The sequence below is a fragment of the Eulemur rufifrons genome, chromosome 8, assembly GCF_041146395.1.
Source record: "Eulemur rufifrons isolate Redbay chromosome 8, OSU_ERuf_1, whole genome shotgun sequence".
NCBI classification, from domain to species: domain Eukaryota; kingdom Metazoa; phylum Chordata; class Mammalia; order Primates; family Lemuridae; genus Eulemur; species Eulemur rufifrons.
Window position 1 is genome coordinate 18,252,192 of NC_090990.1, and position 23,155 is coordinate 18,275,346.

Sequence of the window (23,155 nt, forward strand, 5' to 3'; positions counted from 1 at the left end):
AGGAGGATCGCTTGAGCCCAGGAGTTTGAGGTTGCTGTGAGCTAGGCTGAAGCCATGGCACTCACTCTAGCCTGGGCAACAGAGTGAGACTCTGTCTCAAAAAAAAAAAAAAAAAAAAAAAAAGGTTAAATGCTAAAAAAAAATTTTTTGAGACAGGGTCTCTGGCCCTGTTACCCAGGCTAGAGTGCAGTGGCGTCATCACAGCTCACTGCAACCTTGAACTCCTGGGCTCAAGTGATCTTCCTGCGTTGGCCTCCCAAAGTGCTGGGATTATAGGCATGAGCCACTACACCCAGCCTAATCTAAAAATTTTTTTAAATTAAATGACATGAACATAAGCCACAGTTACCAATCAGAAGGATGAAATGTGTGCCTCTACCTGAGCTATGGTGTACATTAGCCTGTATGTTTTGTATATTTTTTCCATGCATCCCTGAATCCTTTTAACTTTGTCCATTTGTGGATGTTTTTGTGATTTCATTAGATGGGTGGCCCTCAAGGACCTGGACCATTTCCTAGGGGCACAGAATCAGGTTATTTTGTTCCTTTGGGTACAATATGTATCCTAAAGATCATGCCCACCCTCTCCAACCTAAATATAGAAATACTCCATTTGTTGTTTCTAGTTTTTCTTCTTTCCTTTTTAAAATTTTTTTCCTTTTTTCTTTTTAAAAATCCGATAGTACAACTTAGTGTTTAATTGTATATTCTCTTCTATTATTCTTCAATCCCTGCCCAAGAATAATGCAAACTCCTGCAGGCCAATTCCTTGTTGCCCTTTCTACCTCCTATGGTGCCCAGCACAGGGCTGGGTATATAATAGGCACATAGTAAAACATATTGAATTGAATCAATGAATTCATGAATATGTTTCTGTCCCCCAGGAGCGGGGTGCCCTGAGCTTTGAGCGGCGCTACCATGTCACTGACCCCTTTATCCGGCGGCTGGGCCTGGAAGCAGAGCTCCAGGTAAGAGATCCAATGTGCACCCTAGATGCAGATGGCCTGCTCTCCATTCTCTGCCTGCAGAGAATCCTCTTGGCATTATTCAAGGCATAAACAAGTGTTTCTCTGCAGGTCATACCTGAAGGTTACCTAATAGGCTGCTAAATCTGAGACAAAGTCAGTGATTGACATGGTGACTTAGGAATGATTTTTTGGATATATTATTTGCTTTGTGCTTAGAGAAAGTTTGTTGAATTCCATACACTATTTTTACTATTGGCTTGGGCAGTAATGATTCTTACTTGTGTATAGGAATTTAGAATTTACAAAGTATTTTCATATACACATGCACATAATATATACATGCACACACATACACACACACACACCATATACTTTCACATTTTAGCATGAAAGCAATGCTGTGGGGATGTATATTGGGAACAGGTATTTAAAAACAACAGATTTAGAAAGGCCAAGCCCCTTGTCCAAGGTTGCCCTGTCCAGTCTGTGGAGGAACCAGGCCTTTGGTTCGGGAGTTCAGCTTTTTAATTGTGTCTGGCATAGAGACACTTCATAATGTTAGTTCCATTCTCTTTCCTGCCACAAGATGTTTTGAATCCAGTTTTTAGCTGTCTTAACTTAGTGTTATCTGAATGTTGAGTAAGAATTCTCTTTGGTTCCTTCAGGTTAGTATTTATAAGTGATCATGTTGATCTAAGAAAAGGACTAGAAAGAAATTTATTGGGCCAGCCATGGTGGCTCACACCTGTAATCCCAACACTCTGAAAGGCTGAGGCAGGAGGATTGCTTGAAGCCAAGAGTTCGAGTCCAACCTGGGCAACATAGCAAGACCCCATCTCTACAAAATAAAATAATTAGCCTGGTGTGGTGGTGTGTGCCTGTAGTCCTAGCTACTTAGGAGGCTAAGAAGGGAGGATGGCCTGAGCCCGAGAGTTTGAGTTTACAGTGAGCTATGATCACACCACTGTGCTCCAGCCTGGGTGACAGAATGAGACCCTGTCTCTAAAAAAAAATAAAGAAATAAATTTATTGAATATTAGTAGTGTTAACTTGCAATGGTAAGATTACAGATTATTGTTACTGCTTTCTTTTAATTATAAACTTTTATCCATTATGAATATAACTACATTAATAGTAATATGGAAAAGATTGGGAAAAAATCACTTCTTGATCCCACCTCCCTAACATAGTTACTGTTAGTATTTTATCTACTTCCTTTTATTTTCTGCATATTTTTATATAGTTGTAATCATACTTCACATTGAATTTTGTATCTTTTTTCAAGTTAACATATATGATCTTTTTCTCCATGTTAGCAAGTAGTCATTACAACTTTCACTTAACTTTTTTTTCTGATTATAGAAGTAATATCATGGTAGAAAATATGGAGTAGATAGAAAAATATAGGAAAGAAAACAAAATCACTTTTAATTCTAACACATAGAGATAAATATTGTTAATATTTGGAATACTACTTTGTGTACTATAAAGCCAAATCTTAATAGACTGGGCTTTAGAGCTAGATAAATTTAGTTTCTAGACCTGTTTTCTACACTTACTAGCTATACAAGCCTTGTGCAAGTTACCGCTAGTTTCCTGATACGTAATATGCAACAATGAGAATCATTGTGATGATTAAATGAGTAGATTTGTGTGAAGCACTTAATACAGTGCCTGGCTTACAGTAAACTGGTTCAATAAGTAACAGTCATGATTCTTAAGTCTTCCAGTTTTTTTCCATGCTTACGTAAATTTTTTCTTCCAAAATTGGGCTAGTATCATTTAGGTAGTTTGGTAAACGCTTTTATACTTTTATATCATGATTATTTTCCCATATTCATATCTCTAAAAATTCTTTGAAAGCATAATTTTTTTTTCAGAGATGGTGTCTCAGGCCAGGTATGGTGGTTCACATCTATAATTCTAGCACTTTGGGAGGCTGAGGCAGGGGGATCACTTGAGCCCAGGAGTTTGAGGCTTCAGTGAGCTGTGATCATGCCACTGTACTCCAGCCTGAGTGACAGAGCGAGACCATCATCTCAAAAAAAAAAAAAAAAGAGAGAGAGAGAGAGAGATGGAGTCTAACTATGTTGCCCAAGACAGAGTGTGATGACTAATCATTGGTGCAGTCATAGCACACTACATCCTCCTGGGGTCAAGCAGTCCTCCCACATCAGCCTCCCAATTAGCTGGGACTATAGGTGTGCACTACAGTATCAGGCACTGGCTCATAATTTTTGATATATTTCATTATTTATCCTTTTCTCTAGTTTCTTCCATATGGGCTGGGGCATATTTTTTCCTTTGAGACATAACTTGAAGTACATCCCTCTAGTGCAGTAAGGGCTAGGGGAGAGTGAATTTTAGCCCCAAGAGAACATTTGACAGTGTCTGAAGATAGTTTTGGTTGTTAGAACTAGAAGGTTACTACTGGTATATAGTGGGTAGAGTCCAGGGATGCTGCTAAACATCCTGCATTGCATAGTACAACAAAGAATGTACAGCAAAGAATTATGCAGCCTCAAATACCTATAATGCCAAGATTGAGAAATCCTCCTCTAGTGGATGCTGGGTAAATGGTGAGTGCTGGCTGCCTGGCCTTCTCCTTTCAGCTGTGCCCTCTTCTAACCTAAGTATTGTCTCTACCATCTCTTCCTGGTTTGATAACTTCATCCAGAATCGGTTTGGAAACTTCTTTAAACACAAAACTGGATTCCCTCTTATTATTTCCCATGGTCTGAAACTCAAGTACAAAATAATGTTAAGGGGAACTGTTTGAATTTGCACTTTCCTAAAGGCCACCTTGGCCAGGACCTATAGAAGCAGTCATGGTATGAAGGAATGCACACAGATTTACAGGTTAAAAAAAAAAAGATCCTGGTTTAAATCACAGCTCTACCACTTGTGAGACTTAGAGAAGTTAGAGCACATGGAAATAAGACTAGGAAAAAAATAGGCTTGAGAGAGAATCAGGAGTTGAATACATTAAATTTGAAACCCTGTTGGATAGTTTTGTGGTAATGCCAGGTAGGCAGTTGACAGTACTAATTTGGGGAGACCTCTGGACTATAGGGAGAAATCTGGAGACTTCAAATGTCTATGAAGCCTTAGAGAATAGGGTCCAGGACTTAGCTTTGAGGCACTCCAGCTTTCAGAGGTTAAACACAAGCTAACAAGATAACAAAGAGCAAGAAAGAGTAGTCAGTGAAGTATAAAGAAAAACAAAACCAGGAGAGGAGTGTAGAGGCCAAGTAATGAGAGTATTTCAAGAAAGAAGGAATGGGCAGTTGTATGCAATGCTTCTGAGAGGTTGAGGAAGATGAGGACAGGATAATGAGAGTGGTCTTGACCTGAGTGGTTTTATTGGAGTGTGATAACAAAAGCTAGATTGAAGGGGTTGAAGAATGAATGGGAGGTGAGAAAGTGGCAACAGCAAGTATAGACAACTTTTGGAAAACTTCTTTTTAACATAAAGGAAGTAGAGAAATGGGACAGTAGTCAGAGGAGAGATCTGTGGGATCAAAGAAGGGATTTGTAAGAATGGGAAGACATATTGGAGCAAGTTTGGGTGTTGATGAGAGAGGGACAGATTGTTAATACAGGAGACAGACAGAACAAGTGAAGGAGGAAAGTCCTGGGGAAGGCTGGTGGGGAAATAGGAGTCAGAGTACAAGCAGAGGGCTTGGACTTTGATTGGAGGAAGAACATTTCTGTCATTGTTACAGAGTCCAGTGGAGTTTGGGATCAAGAGCGGGTATGGACAAGGAGTCTGGAGAGTCATTGACATAGAGATAATTTATAGAAACAGTTCTCAAAATATGGTCTGCAGACTCGTGGGTAGCATTACAACCTTTTCAGGGGAATTTGTGAGGTCAGAACTACTTTCATAGTAATACTAAGGCATTATTTAAAAAAAATCCAAAATTAATTTATTTAAAAATTTGCAAAAAAAAAAATAGTAAAACTATTTTCATCTTAGCAGGAATCAAGGCAAGTAGCATCAAACTGTCTTTGACTTATTCACCCCATGCACTTACAGTGACAACAACAAAAGCCAGTTTTACGTAAAATGCCCCGGATGTTAAGCAATAAAAGTTGTTAATCTTATTAAATTCTAACCTTAAGTCTATATCTCTTTAGTATTCTGAAGGATGGGTTGGAAAGTACTCATGAAGTATTGCTGCTGCATACTGAAGTATGATGATTGTCTTGAGGAAAAGTAGTTATACAGTTGTTTGAGCTACAAGCTCAACTAGCCACTTTTTTCATGGACCACCATCTGAATTAATGATTAGCAGACAAAAACTATGGTTATTCCAACTTGGGTTTGGCAGACATTTTCTTGAAAATGAGTGGAGTGGGCTGTCTCTTAAAGAAAAACAACTGACAGTATTTGTTGCCAAGGATAAAATTTAAGTTTTTAAGCCGGAAAAAAAAAGAATAAAAACTGATATTTGTCACCATGAGGTTGATAGCTTCCCAGTACTTTATTTTTTTTTTTTTTTTTTTTTTTTTTTTTGTTGAGACAGAGTCTCACTCTGTTGCCCGGGCTAGAGTGAGTGCCGTGGCGTCAGTCTAGCTCACAGCAACCTCAAACTCCTGGGCTTAAGGGATCCTACTGCCTCAGCCTCCCGAGTAGCTGGGACTACAGGCATGCGCCACTATGCCCGGCTAATTTTTTCTATATAGATTTTTAGTTGTCCATATAATGTCTTTCTATTTTTAGTAGAGACGGGGTCTCGCTCAGGCTGGTCTCGAACTCCTGACCTTGAGCAATCCACCCGCCTCGGCCTCCCAGAGTGCTAGGATTACAGGCGTGAGCCACCGCGCCCGGCCTGCTTCCCAGTACTTTAAATTTTTTTTATAAGATCTGTAGTAATATTAACAGATGTTAATATTACATGATGAAGGCCAGGTGCAGCAGCTCACACCTATAATCCCAGCACTTTGGGAGACTGAGATGGGAGGATTATTTGAGGCCAGGAGCTCAAGACCAGATTGGGCAACACAACAAGACCTCATCTCTACAAATAAATTTTTAAAAAAGTTAGCTGGGCATAGTGGCGTGCGCCTGGAGTCCCAGCTACTTGGGAAGCTGAGGCAGGAGGATCGATTAAGCCCAGAAGTTCAAGGCTGTAGTGAGCTGTGATGGTGCCACTATACTTTAGCCTGAGTGACAGAGTGAGACCCTGTCTCTTAAAAAAAAAAAAAAATGTACATATATATATATAGATAGATAGAGAGAGAGAGAATGATGAAATATGTTAATATTTGTGGGAGCTCATATCCAAAATTACTTGGATTTGACTCTTCCTGGCAAAGAAAAAAAAAAAAAAAAAAAGAAATATGAGGCCGGGCGCGGTGGCTCACGCCTATAATCCTAGCACTCTGGTAAGCCGAGGCGGGAGGATTGCTCAAGGTCAGGAGTTTGAGACCAGGCTGAGCAAGAGCGAGACCCCATCTCTACTAAAAATAGAAACAAATTAACTGGACAACTAAAAATATATAGAGAAAATTAGCTGGGCATGGTGGTGCATGCCTATAGTCCCAGCTACTCGGGAGGCTGAGGCAGGAGGATTGCTTGAGTCCAGGAGTTTGAGGTTGCTGTGAGCTAGGCTGACGCCACAGCACTCTAGCCCGGGCAACAGAGCAAGACTCTGTCTCAAAAAAAAAAAAAAAAAACTATTACTAGTCCAGTTTTGGTGTAGTATCAAAGAAGGATATACACAATTATCTGAACAGGCTATTAAAATGCTCCTCCTTGTTCCAACTATTTATCTTTGTGAGGCTATATTTTTTTCATATATTCCAACCAAAAATAACATTACAGTGGGCTGAATACAAAAACAGATGAGAACCCACTGGTCTTCTATCAAGCTAGGCATTAAAGAGGTTTGCAGAAATGTAGAACAAATCCATTCTTCTCACTAAAATTCTTTCATCTTGGAAAATATAGTTATGTATCATTATGTTTAGTGAATTAATATGGAATATTTCAGTTTTATTTTCTAATATGATGAATATCTATAGATATAACTCATATAAACAAAAGCTCTTTGGGATTCTCAATAATTTTTAATAGCATAAAGGAGTCCTGAGACTAAAATATTTGAGAACCACTGGTGTGTAGCGCCATGGAATGGGATGACTGGATAATAGCACCTAGGGAGAAAGAAGGAGGAACAAGAAGAGGGCCTAGGACCAAGAACCAAGGTATTTCAACATTTAGAGATTACCTATTTCTCTTCTTCCTCTATCCACAGGAGATAGAAAGAATAGCCATAGAGGTGGGAAGAACATATTATCATGGCAGCCAAGGAGAAAGGAAAGTTCAACTGTATTGATTTTTACAATCTAACTCTCAAAAGGCCATCTTACTTCCCTCTTTCCTGATTTGGAGTTGGAGGGGATACCTCTTTGTGACTCCCAAATAGTAATTAAAACACCAGTATGAGCCATATGAACTTGGAAAAGTCCTTTAACTTCTAAAGGCCATTTTCTCATCTGTAAAATAATATCTCTTAGGCCTCTGGGGAGGAATAAATAAGTTAATTTATGTAAAGTACTTACTACAGTGCCCCGTGTATTGTGAAAGTCCACAGTGTATAACACTGAACCATTAGCTGCTATTATTATTGTTGTCATTTATAGAAAGCTCTTAAAAGTTTCCTAAGATGCCAGTCCTGCAATGCTGACTTGATGGCATCTCACTGTTTAAAACTCTACAGTCATTTCCTCCCCTTTTTTTATTTCCTGTCATTGTCACATATGGACCTTGTGTTACTTAACAATAGTTGATCTTTGGCATTAAGAAGAAGGGATTAATGGGGGATGAGGATGGGATAAGAGAGGAAAAATCAATAATAAAAGCTCCTGCCTTTTGGTGGTTATTAATTGTGATGTTTTCTTCTTTATGATGTGGGTAAAATATTTTTTCTGGACTTCCTAATTTTCTACTCTTTAGTTTTTTCTAAACTGAAAAAGAACTCTTATGACCTAGTGTTGAACATATAGTAGATGCTCAGTAAAAACCTGTTGGTTTGGGTTGGCTTTTTTGATTTTCTGTATTAGAGTTAGCTTTCTTAACCTTATTCCTCTTCAGCCATGCTATTTCTCTAGTTTCCAGCTTAATAATCTGGCCTGATTTTTACTTTTTGACTTTATAGTTTATATTTTATGTCACTTTAAAATTCAGAGTTTAGCCAGTCTGATATTTGTTACCCTTCCTGTATACTGTAGAATTTGTACCCACAGAGCTGTTTAAAAAGCATCCAAGTTAACTTGGATTACTTTATTTCTTAGATATTCTTTCTACTGTGTTCATATTATCAGTTCCCTCAAGACTCTGAAAAATCTACTTTTCTAAGTTAATTGTCTTTCTTTTTCACAATTCTTTCCTAAAAGTTGATGTTTTCTGGTTTGCTATGACCAGTTTCCACCAACCTTTAGGTCTTTAAGTATTTTGTTCCTAGTTCTTTCTTCCTAAGGAAGATCTGAATCAAGAAGTACATTGATCCCATTGCATTCCTCCGTCTTTTATATTAGGAAATTGCTCTTGGCACTCTCATATCTTGTCACTATGGATTCTTTCCTTCTTCCCTCTCTTCCCTCCTTCTTTTCCTTCCCTCCCTGTCTTACCTCCCTTTCTCCCTTTTCCCTTTTTCCCTTCTCCCTTTCTCCCCTTCCCTCCCCTCCCTTTCCCTTCCCCTTCCAAGACAGAGTCCTGCTCTGTTGCCCAGGCTAGAATGCAGTGGCATGATCATAGCTCACTGCAACCTCAAACTCCTGGCCTCAAACGGTCCTCCTGCCTCAGCCCCCTGACTAGCTGGGACTACAGGCACACACCACCATGCCTGGCTATTTTTTATTTTATTATTTTTTTAGAGATGGGGTCTCACTGTGTTGCTCAGACTGGTCTCAAACTCCTGGGCTTAAGCAGTCCTCCTGCCCCAGCCTCCCAAAGCACTGAGATTACAGACATGAGCCACTATGCCCAGCCTTCCTTCGCTCGTATATCAAACATAATGCTCAACAAATATTCTCTCCCCAACCCAATGTGTCTATCACTATTCTTAGAAATTTCACAGATGAGTCCAACACAATGGGCCAGAGAGACCACACAGCTCTGCTTCCAAGGCAATTTTAAATTAAAAAAGTAATGTACAAAGCAGTAAATATGTTAGGCTAACATGTGAGTGATGCAAGAGAATATAGAGAGTACTCAGTTCAAGAAAACAATTAGTCAAAGAATACAAGTAGAAGAGGGATGACAGATGAGGCTGGAGGGGTGAGGAAAGAATTGGTAGAGAAAGGGAAAGTTGAAGACAGAGGAAAGCAAGGAGATCATCCAGGGTGGGGGTTTTGTCAGTTGAATATTGCAAGAGAGTGATTGTTAGTAATGAAGCATCAATTCTTAGCTGGGGCTGGGTGTGGTGGCTCACGCCTGTAATCCTAGCACTCCGGGAGGCTGAGGCTGGAGGATCACTCGAGGTCAGGAGTTCGAGACCAGCCTGAGCAAGAGCAAGACCCTGTCTCTACTAAAAGTAGAAAGAAATTACCTGGACAACTAAAAATATATATAGAAAAAATTAGCCGGGCATGGTGGCGCATGGCTGTAGTCCCAGCTACTTGGGAGGCTGAGGCAGGAGGATCGCTTGAGCCCAGGAGTTTGAGGTTGCAGTGAGCTAGGCTGACACTATGGCACTCTAGCCCAGGCAACAGAGTGAGATTCTGTCAAAAAAAAAAAAAAAAAAAATTAGCTGGATAGAGAAGGAAATAAAGACACAAGGTGGCATATCCGAGGAGGGAGTGGAAGGGTTGGTTGACTGGATTTGGAGGTCTTTTTGAGAATGAAGAACCTTTGATGCATGATATAGGTAGCTAGCTAGATAGCTAAATACTCTCTTGTACTTTTTTCACTTACCAATATATCTTGGAAATCATCCTGTATCAATTCTTAGAGTCCTTCCTTATTTTGTACAGCTGTGTAGTAGTACACCATTATGTACATGTAGCAAGATTTAGTCAATGAATTTCCCATGTATGGGCACTTAGAGTTATTTCTAATAGTTTGTAATTACAGCAATACCATAATAGATAACCCTGTATGTATCTATTTTAGTATTGCTGGAGATATGTCTTCAGGGTAAAAAACCTAAAAGAGGGAATGCTGGTCAGAGGATAAATGTATATGTGGTTTTGTCAGATATTGCCAAATTTCCCACCATGGGAGTTGCACCATTTTGCCTTCCCACTAGCAGTGCATAAAAGTGCCTATTTCTCCATAACTCTCCAATAGACTGTGTGGTTATGCCTTTGAATTTTTTATCATTCTGACAGGTGAACATTATAGTTTTAAGTTATATTTCTCTTATGAATGAAGTTGAATATGTATTCCATGTGTTTGAGGTCTATTTTATTTGTATAATGTGAAGTACTTCCTCATAGATAACAAAGGGAAAAATAGTAACATTATAGTGGAAAAACCTGGTCACCTTTACTAAGACAAACAGACATCATATGCCACCTGATATTTTGCACTAAAGACACAAAATCACTGAGGTAGTGTTTCTGTCAAAATGCATTACCTAGATCTAATCATGAGGAAATTATCAGACAAATCCAAACTGAGAGACATTTCTTCAGAACAGTTGATACATTCTTCAAAAATGTCAATGTCATAAAAAGCAAAGAAGAGCTGTGGAATTGTTCCAGATTAGAAGAGACTAAAGAGAAAATGACAGCTAAATGCAGTACGTGTTCCTGGATTGGATTCTGGATCAGGAAAATAAAAAGGACATTTTTGGGACAGTTGGTGAAATTTGAATATGTACTATATATTATATAATAGTATTGTATCAGTGTTAAATTTCCTGATTTTGATAAACATGCTCTGGTTAAATAAAAGAATGACTGTGTTCTTAGAAACATGCACTGAAGTAGTTAGGTATAAAGGGTTCTGAAGTCTGCAACTTATTCTCAAATGGTTCAGGGAAAAAAGTACTCGGCATGTGTGTGTATGTGCGTACACGTGTATGTAGGTGTAAAGAAAAAGAGGAGAGGGATGGAACGCAAATGTAGCAATGTTAAGAGTTAAGTGAAACATATATATATATATATATATATATATGAGTGTTCTTGTACTATTCTTACAACTTTTTTATATGTTTGAAATTGTTTCAAAATAGGAAGTTAAAAATGTTCATAAAGAAGTACAAAGAACTGTTGTAGTGGCAGCAACCAAGTAAGTGAGCCAGAAGGGAGGTTGAGATTAGAGAATTTAAATTTAATGTTAATTAGGACTAATTTTAAGCTGTTCTGGTATTTAAGACCAAACCATTTTTCCATTTTCCTTGGACATCCTTGCTGAGCATTCCATGTCCTCTTTTAGTTACATGTGCTAGCTCATCTTGGTGAGTTTTATTGTCATAATTGGACAGGCACCAAATATTTTGGGATTCCCTGCGGTTCTCACTTTTTTTGGATGGGGGATACTTGCTTTCATTTTTGGTCATATAACCGGGATCTTCCAAGTTCACCTTGGAAGTTGTGATCACACTTTGATCCCTCCTAGTTCGTTCACTTGTGGGATTTCTTGGCACAGTGTAAGACACATAGGAGAGAAAGGGAGAGGAAAGGAATCTCACTTTACACATAAGAGTAAAACTGAGTGTTTCTAAGGTCAGATAAGTGGTAGACATAAGATTGATAAGATTTATATCAGGCCTGTCTGGCTCCAGAGTTCATATTTTTTCCACCTCAAATGTATGTCTGCCTTTACAAAGGGCTTAGTAAATAGTTCTTGTCTTGTGGGTTATTCTCTTACCTTATTAGTTTTCTTAATATTATTCTTAAACAAGTTGCAAATATTATATGTCACTTTCACAATCTGGCCTGATTGCTTTTTCTATTTTGTTTCTTGTATAATTTGAGCATAAATTCAAATTACAAATTCATGGAAACAAGTTATATCAAACTATTAATAGATTTCCTTTTTGAATAGAATTGGTGTACCAGAGCCATTCCATAGGTACAGTATAACCTGATTCTAACAAAGACTTGTCAGGTTTTTTTTGTTTGTTTGTTTGTTTGTTTGAGACAGAGTCTCACTCTGTTGCCCCGGCCAGAGTGCCGTGGCATCAGCCTAGCTCACAGCAACCTCAAACTCCTAGGCTCAAGCAATCCTCCTGCCTCAGCCTCCTTAGTAGCTGGGACTACAGGCATGCGCCACCATGCCAGGCTAATTTTTTCTGTATATATTTTTAGTTGGCCAGATAATTTCTTTCTATTTTTTAGTAGAAACAGGGTCTCGCTCTTGCTCAGGCTGGTCTCGAACTCCTGACCTCAAGCGATCCTCCCACCTCGGCCTCCCAGAGTGCTACCAACTTTGTTCTTTTTCAAGATTGTTTTGGCTGTTCTGGGTCCCTGGCATTTACATGAGTTTTAGGTTCAAATATATTGCCACCTGTTTTTTTGTTTGTTTTGGTTTGTGGGTTGTTGTTTTTTTGTTTTTGTTGAGATGGTGTTTTACTTCTGTTGTCTGGGCTGGAGTGCAGTGGTGTCATCGTAGCTTACTGCAACCTCCATCTCCTGGGCTCAAGTGATCCTCCTGGCTCAGCCTCCCAAGTAGCTAGGACTACAGGCACAGGCCACCACACCTGACTCATTTTTAAATTTTTTTGTAGTGATGGGGTCTCACTGTGTTGCTCAGACTGGTCTCAAACTCTCGGCTTCAAGCAATCCTCCTGCTTTAGCCTCCCAAAGTGCTAGGATTACAGGTGTGAGCCACCACACCTGACTGCCACTTGTTTTTATAAATAGTTTTATTGGAACACAGCACACTCAATTCATTTATGTATTGCCTCTGTCTGCTTTAGTTATTCAACAGCAGAATTGAGTAGCTGTGACAGAGAGCATATGATCTGCAAAGCCTAAAATGTTTACTTTCTGGTCTTTTATAGGAAAGGTTGCCCATCTCTACTTTAGATGATGGAGTAAACTCATGCTTTGAAGAATCAGAGGGCAGAGCTAGAAGCTACTCATTAATTCATTCATATGTTCAAGCAAATATTGTGTGCCTACTATATGCTAAGAATGTTCTAGACACTAGGAAAAGAATATAGCAGTGAATAAGATCAACAACACAGTTTCTGGCCTCATGAGGCTTCTTGCCATGTCCTTTAAGACACCCTTAGAATCTGCTCATCTCTCTAGCCCATCTTGCTTATCTTTCTCAGTCCCCTTCGTCACCATGCTCTACCCACAGTGGCCTTCATTCTGTTTTTTCAGCATATCAAGCCTGTTCTACCTTTGTATTTGTTCTTCCCTATGCCTGGAATGCTTTTCCGTCAGATCTTTATGTAACTTTGAATCCTTTTATGTAAATTTGAATCCTTTTCAGCATTCAAATTTCACCTCAAGTATCTCTTCCTCAGAGAGGCTTTCCCTGGGCTGGACATGGTGGCTCACGCCTGTAATCCTAGCACTCTGGGAGGCCAAGGTGGGAAGATCGCTTGAGGTCAGGAGTTTGAGGCCAGCCTGAGCAAGAGTGAGACCCCTGTCTCTACTAAAAATAGAAAGAAATTAGGCAGACAACTAAAAATAGAAACAAATAGTGGGGCATGGTGGCACGTGCCTGTAGCTACTTGGGAGGCTGAGGCAGGAGGACCACTTGAGCTGGAGTTTGAGGTTGCTGTAAGCTAGGCTGACACCACAGCGCTCTAGTCCCGGCAACAGAGCAAGACTCTGTCTCAAAAAAAAAAAAAAAAAAGTGCGTATGATCAGTCTCACTTGGATGGAGTTAAGAAGTTAAGAGGGGGCACTGACATGTAGCTATGCAAACTGGATCACAGACCTTGTCTCCAAGTCAGAAAATGTTCTCAAAGATCCTTTAAGCTTGTTCCTAAAGCCTCATGTTCCTGTCTTCTTCTGGGTTTGTTTGGTGTCTCTCTCCTTTTACTATTATGGTAGAACTTTGTTTCATGTTGCCATGAACATAGACCTGTATATGTTTATCCTGCTCTTTATTCTCTTTTCTCCCAGTACTTTATACATAATGAGTACTGAATAATTTGGTCAGGACTTGGGGTAGCAATTTAATAGCTAGCTATAGAAATAACCCTTTTGACAAAGTAGGTAAATAGGAAGGAATCCATTTGTTCAAGGTATGTACCCTTTGTAAGCATCACAGCTATTGTGGAAGGGTCTCTGAGAGGGAGTTCTGGAAGGAATACACATAGGTTGGTGAGAGAGGGTATCTGAGGACTAGTTCCAGGGACAGAAGCCATCATTACCAAAGTGTGCTTTCTTGTCAAGTTGATATTATTGTCATCTCCATTTACTTATGAAAAATCTGTGGCTTTGGGAATCTTAGCTGACTGCCTGTGCAGCTAGGACGAGGCCAAGCCAGAGTTGAACCCAGACAGCTCTTTCACTTTACAATTCTGCCTCTCACTAACCAGCTTCAGATCCTCAGCTTCCTGTTATAAAATATTAAATATAAATTTGGACAGAGGGGTCTCTGGTCCTTTTGGTTATACCATGATAAATACTGATTTATAGATGTACCTAGTTCTTTGCTTTTCTTATTCCTTTAATGCAGTAGGTTCCATCTTTTTCCCCCAGCAGGAATGACACTTATTGTTTTTCCCTCATGGACCCCCCATTTTGGTAGATTATTGTGTACTAAATTGTATTTATTGATAGTTTCCCATTTTAAAACACTTTTCCACAGGATCACTGCTCATCAGAGCTTCCTGTGCAGCATGGGTTGCAACACAGATTTTATGTATTTCAGTCAAATGCAAAACACCATGGCATTGGGCCTAGTCTGGGCTTCCTGGTCACCTGTAAATGTTCTTTTCCCATTGAACTTTTAAAATAGATCAATGCACCAAAATCAGAGCACCTTAGTGTAATAACACTGAGGGAGAAGTGAATAAATATGGTTTAATCTTTGGATGAATATTCTATAGCCATTTGAAGTGATTCTTATGAGGAGACATAACAACATGGAGGAAAGCTAATGTTATAGATTTGGAGAAGAGGGGGAGAAAACAAAACCTCACCAGCTCCGTGGGGACAGGCAGTATGTCTGTCTGACTCAGTCATGTCTCCCTGAGTCCAGTACAGTGGGCCCATCATAGCTCCCTAAAGTACAGTGGTGTTATCATAGCTCACTGCAACCTCAACGTCCTGGGCTCAAGCAATCCTCCTGCCTCAGCCTCCCAGAGTGCTAGGATTATAGACACGAGCTACCACACCTGCTCTTATCTTTTTAATACACGTGGGATGGCATTTGAGGTAGTCCAGCACAGCCAAAAAAATACTTTGTAGTCAAATGGACCTGATTTCTCATCGGGGTTCTGGTGTTTACAATTTGTATGACCTTGGGTAATTTATTTAATATCTCCCAGACTTGGTGCTTACCTGTAAAATGGAAATGATAATGAGATCGTGTATATAAATATCTAGTATTCTACCTAGGCAATGTCATACCATGTTGGGGACAGTAGTACAGCCTGTAAGGAGTGCATAGTTTATATAAGGCCTTTTAAAGCAGTAATAAAACCATTAGAACTCCATTGACTTTTATCATCATTATGTACCTACAATTCTTAGCAATGTGATAAAATACTTCTCCCTGCCTCCTCTTCTCCTGAACACCATGCTACCTAGCACAGTCTAGGACTTATAATGAATAGTAATTATAATCAATATTTAATAAAGTTAAGTAGGAACTGAGGGTTAGATTGTAATTTGGAACTTAAGTGAGATTTGGTACTTTTATGGCAGGTTCTTTTCCTGTATACTTCCTGTTTCCTCCAGTTCCCTGGTGTGCAAGGCTCACCCTAGGTTGAAATGTTTGCATCTCTAAACAGCCGCACCTCTCAATTCCTTAAAAGTTTTTTTCTCCTCCTCTTCTTTTTTTTTAACCACTGTTTATGTCATAAACTCAGTTTGTTTCATTCTATTCTTCAAGATCATTATAGATTGTTTACCTAAAACCAAGCCAATCTTATTTATCACAGCCAAAATAACTCCTCTTAAACACTCTGTTTCTTGTAAAGTAGGTTCCCAAATGTGTGTTCTAATTTTTTAAGCTCTTTATTAATATTTTTATCATGGTTACTTTGTATTTTTTTTAGAACCTTGCCTGAACCTTCTTTCTATACTTTCTCCAACTTACCTGCCTCTGAGCTATTAATATTTTTTACCATGTAAAAATGAATCATAAGTATCATTTGTCTACTGTGGACCCTGTCTTCTGTACTTTGGATGGGTTCCTAATTTGAAGACAAATACATTCAAAAGCATGAATGCATTTCTCAGATAGTACTTGAGAGCCTGGGCTCTTGAGTTAAAATCCTGCGTCCTGTCACTATTAGGTGTGCCACATTAGGCAGATTACCTAACCTCTCTGGGCATTGTTTTTCTTATTCATGAAATGAGTAATGATACCTGTCTCTTAAAGATCCTTATGGACAAAAAGTGCTATATTAGTTTCCTTTTGCTGCCATAACAAATTATCACACAACACAAATTTATTATCTTACAGTTCTGCAGATCAGAAGTTTGGTAAAGGTCTCACCAGGCTAAAATCAGGGTGTTGTCAGGTGCGCGTTCCTTCTGGAGGCTTTAGAGTAGAATCCATTTGGTTGCTATTCCCAGCTTCTGGAGGCTGCTGCGTTTCTTGGCTCCTGGCGCCCTTCCTCCATCTTCAAAGCCAGCAGCAGCAGGTCCAGTCCCTTTCACACCTCCATCTCTTCAGTTCTTGGCAGCCGGGAAAGGTTCTCCAATTTTAAGGATTCATGTAATTAGATTGGGCCCACCTGGATAATCTAGGATAATCTCCCCATTTCAAAGTCCTTAACCTTAATCACATCTGCAAAGTTCCTTTTGCCACCTAAAATAACATATTCACAGGTTTCAGAGGATTAGGACACAGACATCTGTAGGGGGCCATTATTCTGCCTACCACAAGTGCTCAGCTTAACTCTAAGCCTAGCTCTTTGTAAGCCCTCAGTAAGTGGCAGTCATTCAAGGTCCTTGGTATTCTGCAAGATTTGAAGCTGAAGGTGTGACCCCCTGGCACAAGTCATTTACAGCCTGGTGGGAAAATGAGAGGACTAAGGACAAAAATGATTCTGACCCAGAAAGAGTGACCAACGACATGTGTGAGGTTTCAACCAAGTGCCATGGGAAGGCAAGAGAACTTAGGTTAGCAAGTGATCAGGCAGGTTTGCACAGAGTGTGTCAGTAATGTATTTAAGTGGAGAACCTGGGAAGAAATGAGTTTCACCCCAGATGAGAATCTGTACAGGACAAGGGGTAAAGAGGGAAGGAGGCCAGTGTGGTGGTATGCACCTGTAGTTCCAGCTGCTTAGGAGGCTGAGGCAGGAGGATCACTTGAGCCCAGGAGTTCAAGGCTGCAGTGAGCTGTGATTGTGCCACTGCACACCAGCCTGGGTGACAGAGCAAAACCCTGTCTCTTAAATAAATAAATAAAAGTAAAATAAATAAAAAAGAGGGAAGGAAAAGGTAGAGTTAAAGCATTTTCTGACTAGACAGTTGGGAGAGTAAATGTGTTCATATCTCTCAATTCTTCCCACTGGTCCTACTGGACTCATTTATTCACTTAATTTTTTTATTTTTATTTATTTATTTTTTTTTGAGACAGAGTCTCACTCTGTTGCCTGGGCTAGAGTGCTGTGGCGCCAGCCTAGCTCACAGCAACCTCAAACTCCTGGGCTTAAGCAATCCTTCTGCCTCAGCCTCCTGAGTAGCTGGGACTACAAGCATGCGCCACCATGCCCGACTAATTTTTTTCTATATATATTTTTAGTTGTCCAGGTAATTTCTTTCTACTTTTAGTAGAGGACAGGGTCTTGCTCTTGCTCAGGCTGGTCTCGAACTCCTGACCTCGAGCGATCCTCACGCCTCGGCCTCCCAGAGTGCTAGGATTACAGGCGTGGGCCACCACGCATTTATTCACTTAAGCAACAGATATATGCCAGGTGCTGTAACTGGCCTTTAGGATGCAATGAATATAACCCACAAAGCCTGCTTTCAAACAACCAAGTCAACACAGTGCCATGATGCAGCATGACAGTAGGGGCATGCAGGCAGGACGTGCCTCCCTCCCAAATCTACAAGAGAGAGAAGGCACCTTGAAGGAAGTACCTGTCACCTGAGACCTGAAGAATTAGTTGGAGTTTATTGATTAGGATGCTTTGGCTCACAAAAAACACCCCAACTCAAATTGCCTTAACTGATAATGAAATGATTGGCTCACTTAACTGGAAGTGCAGGAGTAGGGTAGATGTCCAAGTTGGTTACTCTGGTCACTGTGGCTCCATTTTTCTATGATTCCCTTAGCTGGGTTCTCCTCTGTGTGTTGATTTCAGGATGGCTTCCCTCATGATGGCAAATGAGTACAGCAATTCTAGGTGGCACTTCAGTATACCCAGGCTCCCGAGGAAGAAAGGCTTCTCTTCCATAGACTCTCTCCTAAGAATGAGAAAACTCCTTTTCCAGAATCTGCCAGCAACTGTTCCCCCTTGCATCTGATTGGGGTTACAGGCTCATTTCTGAGCCAATCCTTGTGGCCAAGTGCATGGCACATCCTATTTGGTTTAGGCCTAAGTTCCTGAACCTGAACCTGTCATTGTGGCAAGGACAGTGGACTTATGCTTCCTGAAACACATGGTCTGATTTGGAGCAGGGAGATAATTAAATATAAATCAAGGCACTGTTAGGAGTGAGAGAGGGTGAAGGAACAGAAAGAACAGTATGTAGGAATGCGTAGTGACTGATTCTCTCCTTCTATCATGTAAGACTTGTTTCTGCTCCTTCAAACCTTCTGCTTATTCATGGATCCTGTGTCCTCATAACTCTAGCTTTGCTGTTATTTCTCTCCATGCGTGCTTTATACTTCAGCTCTGCCACTAACTGCCTCAGTCTCTTCATGTTTCTAGATTCAAATCCCCAGAATCAAGAATTTGGCTCACTTTACCTTACTAACCCAGGCTCCACCTACTTGAAGCAAGCTCCAGAAGACCCAGGGACTTTGTTTTGTATACTGCTGTACCCTCAGCATCTGAACAATACCTAGCAATGCAGTAGGTGCTTGATAAATATAAACTGAATGAATGAAAGATTAGCCTTCTAGTTAATTAACTAATTGGTTGCCCTTGGGTCAGATGCTTTCTGGGCAAATTTTCTGTGGTGGAGGGGATGTCCCTTGAAGGGACTGTTGCCATATCCCTTATAGTGATAATAGCAGAAATTTGCTTAGATCTCACTTCTACTACTTTTTTTTTTTCTTTTTTTGGAGACAGGGTCTTGCTCTGTCACCCAGGCTAGAATGCAGGGTGTGATCATAGCTCACTGCAACTTCAAACTCTTGGGGTCAAGTGATCCTCCTGCCTCAGCCTCCCAAAGTACTGGGCTTATAGGCATGAGCCACCGCACCCAGCCCACTTCTACTGCTTCTACTGTCTGAACTTCGGTTTACTTTTCTGCAAAATGGGATCAGTGAAACCTACCCTTTATGGTTTAGAGGTGCCCAGTATCAAGTGAGATCATGAATATGAAAGGGCTTTATATCTTGTAAGATGCTAATCAGTATAAGTCAATTCTGGCTACAAGTACCTGGAAAATACTGAAAATGGAAAGGCTGGCCTACCTTTTCAGTTCTACTACTCTGTGTTGAGTTTCCCAGGAGAACCTCTAACCAGCTCTCTTCTTGTCCCTTTCAATTTGCTCCCCCAGGGTCACTCAGGATGTGTCAACTGTCTGGAGTGGAATGAGAAAGGAGAGTAAGTATGAGCCACAGCACCTGGAGAAGGGAGTGAGGAGGCTGAGAGAGGAGGTTCCTTCCTTAGTGGATATAAGGAAAAGAGTGGACCCAAGTAAAAAAAAGACCACTACTCTCTGCTGTTCTTAAGTTCAGCCTGTAATTATTAATACACAGTTAAGCAATTAATCCCAGATATATAGAATGTTGGATGACCATCCAAACCCTGTTGTTTTTTTTTTAATAAGCCAGTGTGTTCAAGGAATAATGGGAAATCCTCCAAACAAAACAGAAGAGAATCAACTAATGTTTATAAGATAACCTTAAATTATGTGACATCCACTGTTCTTCAAATTCTGTGTGGCCTAACTCCTTATAAACTGGAAACATGGAATGAGGGAAGGGAACCTGGGAACTTGAGGAAAGGTCAGAATCCGTTGCTCTGCTTGCAGCTTGCTGGCCTCTGGTTCTGACGACCAGCACACAATTGTGTGGGACCCGCTGCACCACAAGAAGCTGCTCTCCATGCACACGGGACACACTGCAAATATCTTCTCTGTCAAGGTGAGCAGGATAAGCCCAGAGCAAGTGAAAGAGGTGAATGGGCTATGGGCATGGTCGTGTTGGCTTTTGTATGTCCCATGTAACTGCTGGGATCACAGGCACCCTTGTAATCTAGCATCTGATGGTGATTCCTAAAACCCCATGTCTTTTCCATGCTCTTCTTCCTCTCTTAGAGCCGAAAGACCAATTCTAAATGAATTTGTATTTATGTGAGTGGGTATGGTTCTGAACATGAACTTAGAGAGCAGGCAGACCTAAGTCTGACTCCTTTACTTACCTCTTGGAAGTTGTGTGAACTAGGCAAATTGCCTGACCTCTCTGAGCCTGTTTACTTATCTGTAAAAAGGAAGCAGCTAAGGAAAATCTCCCAGATTCATGAACAAAGAAATAAATAAATCATTTAATTTTTTAAAAACGAAGTAGTGATCCACAGGTTGATATGACAGTTCAGTGAGATAATTGTTAAAAATAAAGCCTGTGCCTGGTGCTTTTAGCTGTTCTACCTTTTCATAGGAAATGAACCTTTTGATTTGTTGGTGGAAGGGGGTTAAGCTGAGGAGAGGGAGACTTACAAGTATCTTCAGGCCTTTGAAACCCTGTTATGTGGAAATAACATGAGATGTGTTCGTTCGTTCTTTCTTTCTTTCTTTCTTTTTTTTTTGAGACAGAGTCTCACTCTGTTGCCTGGGCTAGAGTGCCGTGGCATCAGCCTAGCTCACAGCAACCTCAAACTCCTGGGCTCAAGCAGTCCTACTGCTTCAGCCTCCCTAGTAGCTGGGACTATAGGCATGCGCCACCATGCCCGGCTAATTTTTTCTCTATATATTTTTTTTAGTTGTTCAGCTAATTTCTTTCTATTTTTAGTAGAGATGGGGGTCTCACTCTTGCTCAGGCTGGTCTCAAACTCCTGAGTTCAAAGGATCCGCCCGCCTCGGCCTCCCAGAGTGCTAGAATTATAGGCGTGAGCCACCACGCCTGGCCTCCTTTCTTTTTAAAGATAGGATCTTGCTCTGTCACCCAGGCTAGAGTGCAGTGGTATGATCATAGCTCGCACAAATGCCTGGGCTCAAGCGATCCTCCCACCTCAGCCTCCCAAATAACTGGGACTACAGGTGCACACCACCGTAGCCAACTAATTAAAAAAATGTTTGAGACAGAATCTTGCTATGTTGTACAGGCTAGTCTCTAACTCCTGAGCTCAAGCAATCTTCCCACCTCGGCCTCCAAAGTGCTGGGATTACAGGAATGAGCCACTGTACCTGGCTGAGACATGTTCCTTTTGGTCTCAGAACAGACCTAGGACTACTAACCATAAGTCTACAGAATCAAATATGGGCCTAAGGAAAGAATTGTCTCATACTTAGAGCTATTTGAGAAAGGTAGATTAGGTCCTCGGAAGATATAGTAAATGTCCTATCCTGAGGTAGTCCACGCACTAGGTACTTTATCTCCTAGGTTTCAGATTGGAGGAAATGACCTGTAAGGAAGGACCTTTCCAGCTCTGAGATTCTAAAATGAGTGTACGTGACAGTGAGGTTGTCCTTTGGAAAGCCTCGCTAATCCAAGAAATGTTGTCCTGATTAATACCAAGAGAATTACAAGGTACCTGAATAAGAAGGTAGATATGAGAGCTCAAAATGTACTTTATTTCCCTAAACTATTCCTCTTTCCCAAGCTGTGATTCTCATCTCCTGTTTGTTCTAGGGACCAATCCTAGATGAATTTCTATGATTTTAGAGACAGAACAATGATGATTCACCTCTTATATGACCCACGGAAACTGCTTTCTGCCACTGTAGTGTTAGATCCAGTACAGTCAGACCTGGGGAAGGGGACCTAAGCCATCAGTTTGGCATCATAGCACACAAGACGTTGAGTCCTGAAACCAGAATTTGACAGTGATCTTCACACTCCTTAATGGGTAAGACCTTGGGCAAGGCACATATACACAGACTCTGAGCCACCTCTTCTGGTAAAACAAAAAACAGCGGATTCTTCTCTTTGGGTATTCAAAACAATATAGATATATTCAACCCATGCTCTCCCCCTGGTGGCGACTACAGTGTGTGACAAGAGTGGCTGCAGCCATAAGCCCATCACCAAGGGCTCACCTGTTTATATCTGCTGTGGAGCATATGCTGTCTCCAGATGGGATTAAAGACTAATAATGGTGGTCCCTAAATGATTAAATTCTATTTCCACTAGCCCTTGTCCTAATGAGCCCTTAGAGAAGGCCTATGTGAAGAGTAAATTGTTGCTCTTGCATGAACACATAAAGTCAAGTGGGACTTCTAGCTGTGAAAATGCAGAATAATGCCCTTCCCCCAACGCCACCACTCCACCTTGTTGTGGGTTGGGAGGAACTTTTCAATTAAAAAAAAGGAGAGATTTCAATCTTTTGAACTCAAGAAAGAAGAGAAGAACACAACACCAACCCCAAATATTTTTCATCCTCAGAGTTAGTTGCTAGAACTATATACTTTCTTTTTTCATTATTTGAAGCTATGGTTACAGCTATTTTATTCTTACCAAATGTTATCTGGAGTATTTTGTTCTCGACTTGGGATGGTGGGGTTCTCATTTTTTATAGTAACTACATAGAGATGTATCCTCTTGATCCTCAGCCCTTCCCCAAGGTCTAACATTTGAGCTCTTTCCAATATTTGCTATTATAAGGTGTGCTGCTTTGCGCACTTCTGACCAGGTCCTTTTTTCTTTTTGGATTATTTCATAAAAGTGGGAGTTTTGAGTCAAAAGATAGAAATAGGCTGGCTGTGGTAGTGCATGCCTATGATCCTAGCACTTTGGGAGGCTGAGGCAGGAGGAT

The 23,155-nt window shown here is 40.5% G+C and overlaps 1 protein-coding gene across 3 annotated transcripts in view; it reads left to right on the forward strand.

Annotated features, from left to right (window-relative positions):
- The window catches only part of WDTC1 (WD and tetratricopeptide repeats 1), a 60,133-nt gene that overhangs the window by 19,125 nt on the left and 17,853 nt on the right, over positions 1 to 23,155 (forward strand). For all 3 annotated transcript variants that reach the window (XM_069479633.1, XM_069479634.1, XM_069479635.1), the window contains exons 3-5: positions 885 to 968; positions 19,740 to 19,786; positions 20,217 to 20,328. In XM_069479633.1, coding sequence (XP_069335734.1) covers positions 885 to 968; positions 19,740 to 19,786; positions 20,217 to 20,328 — 243 coding nt within the window. The remainder of the gene's footprint in view (positions 1 to 884; positions 969 to 19,739; positions 19,787 to 20,216; positions 20,329 to 23,155) is intronic.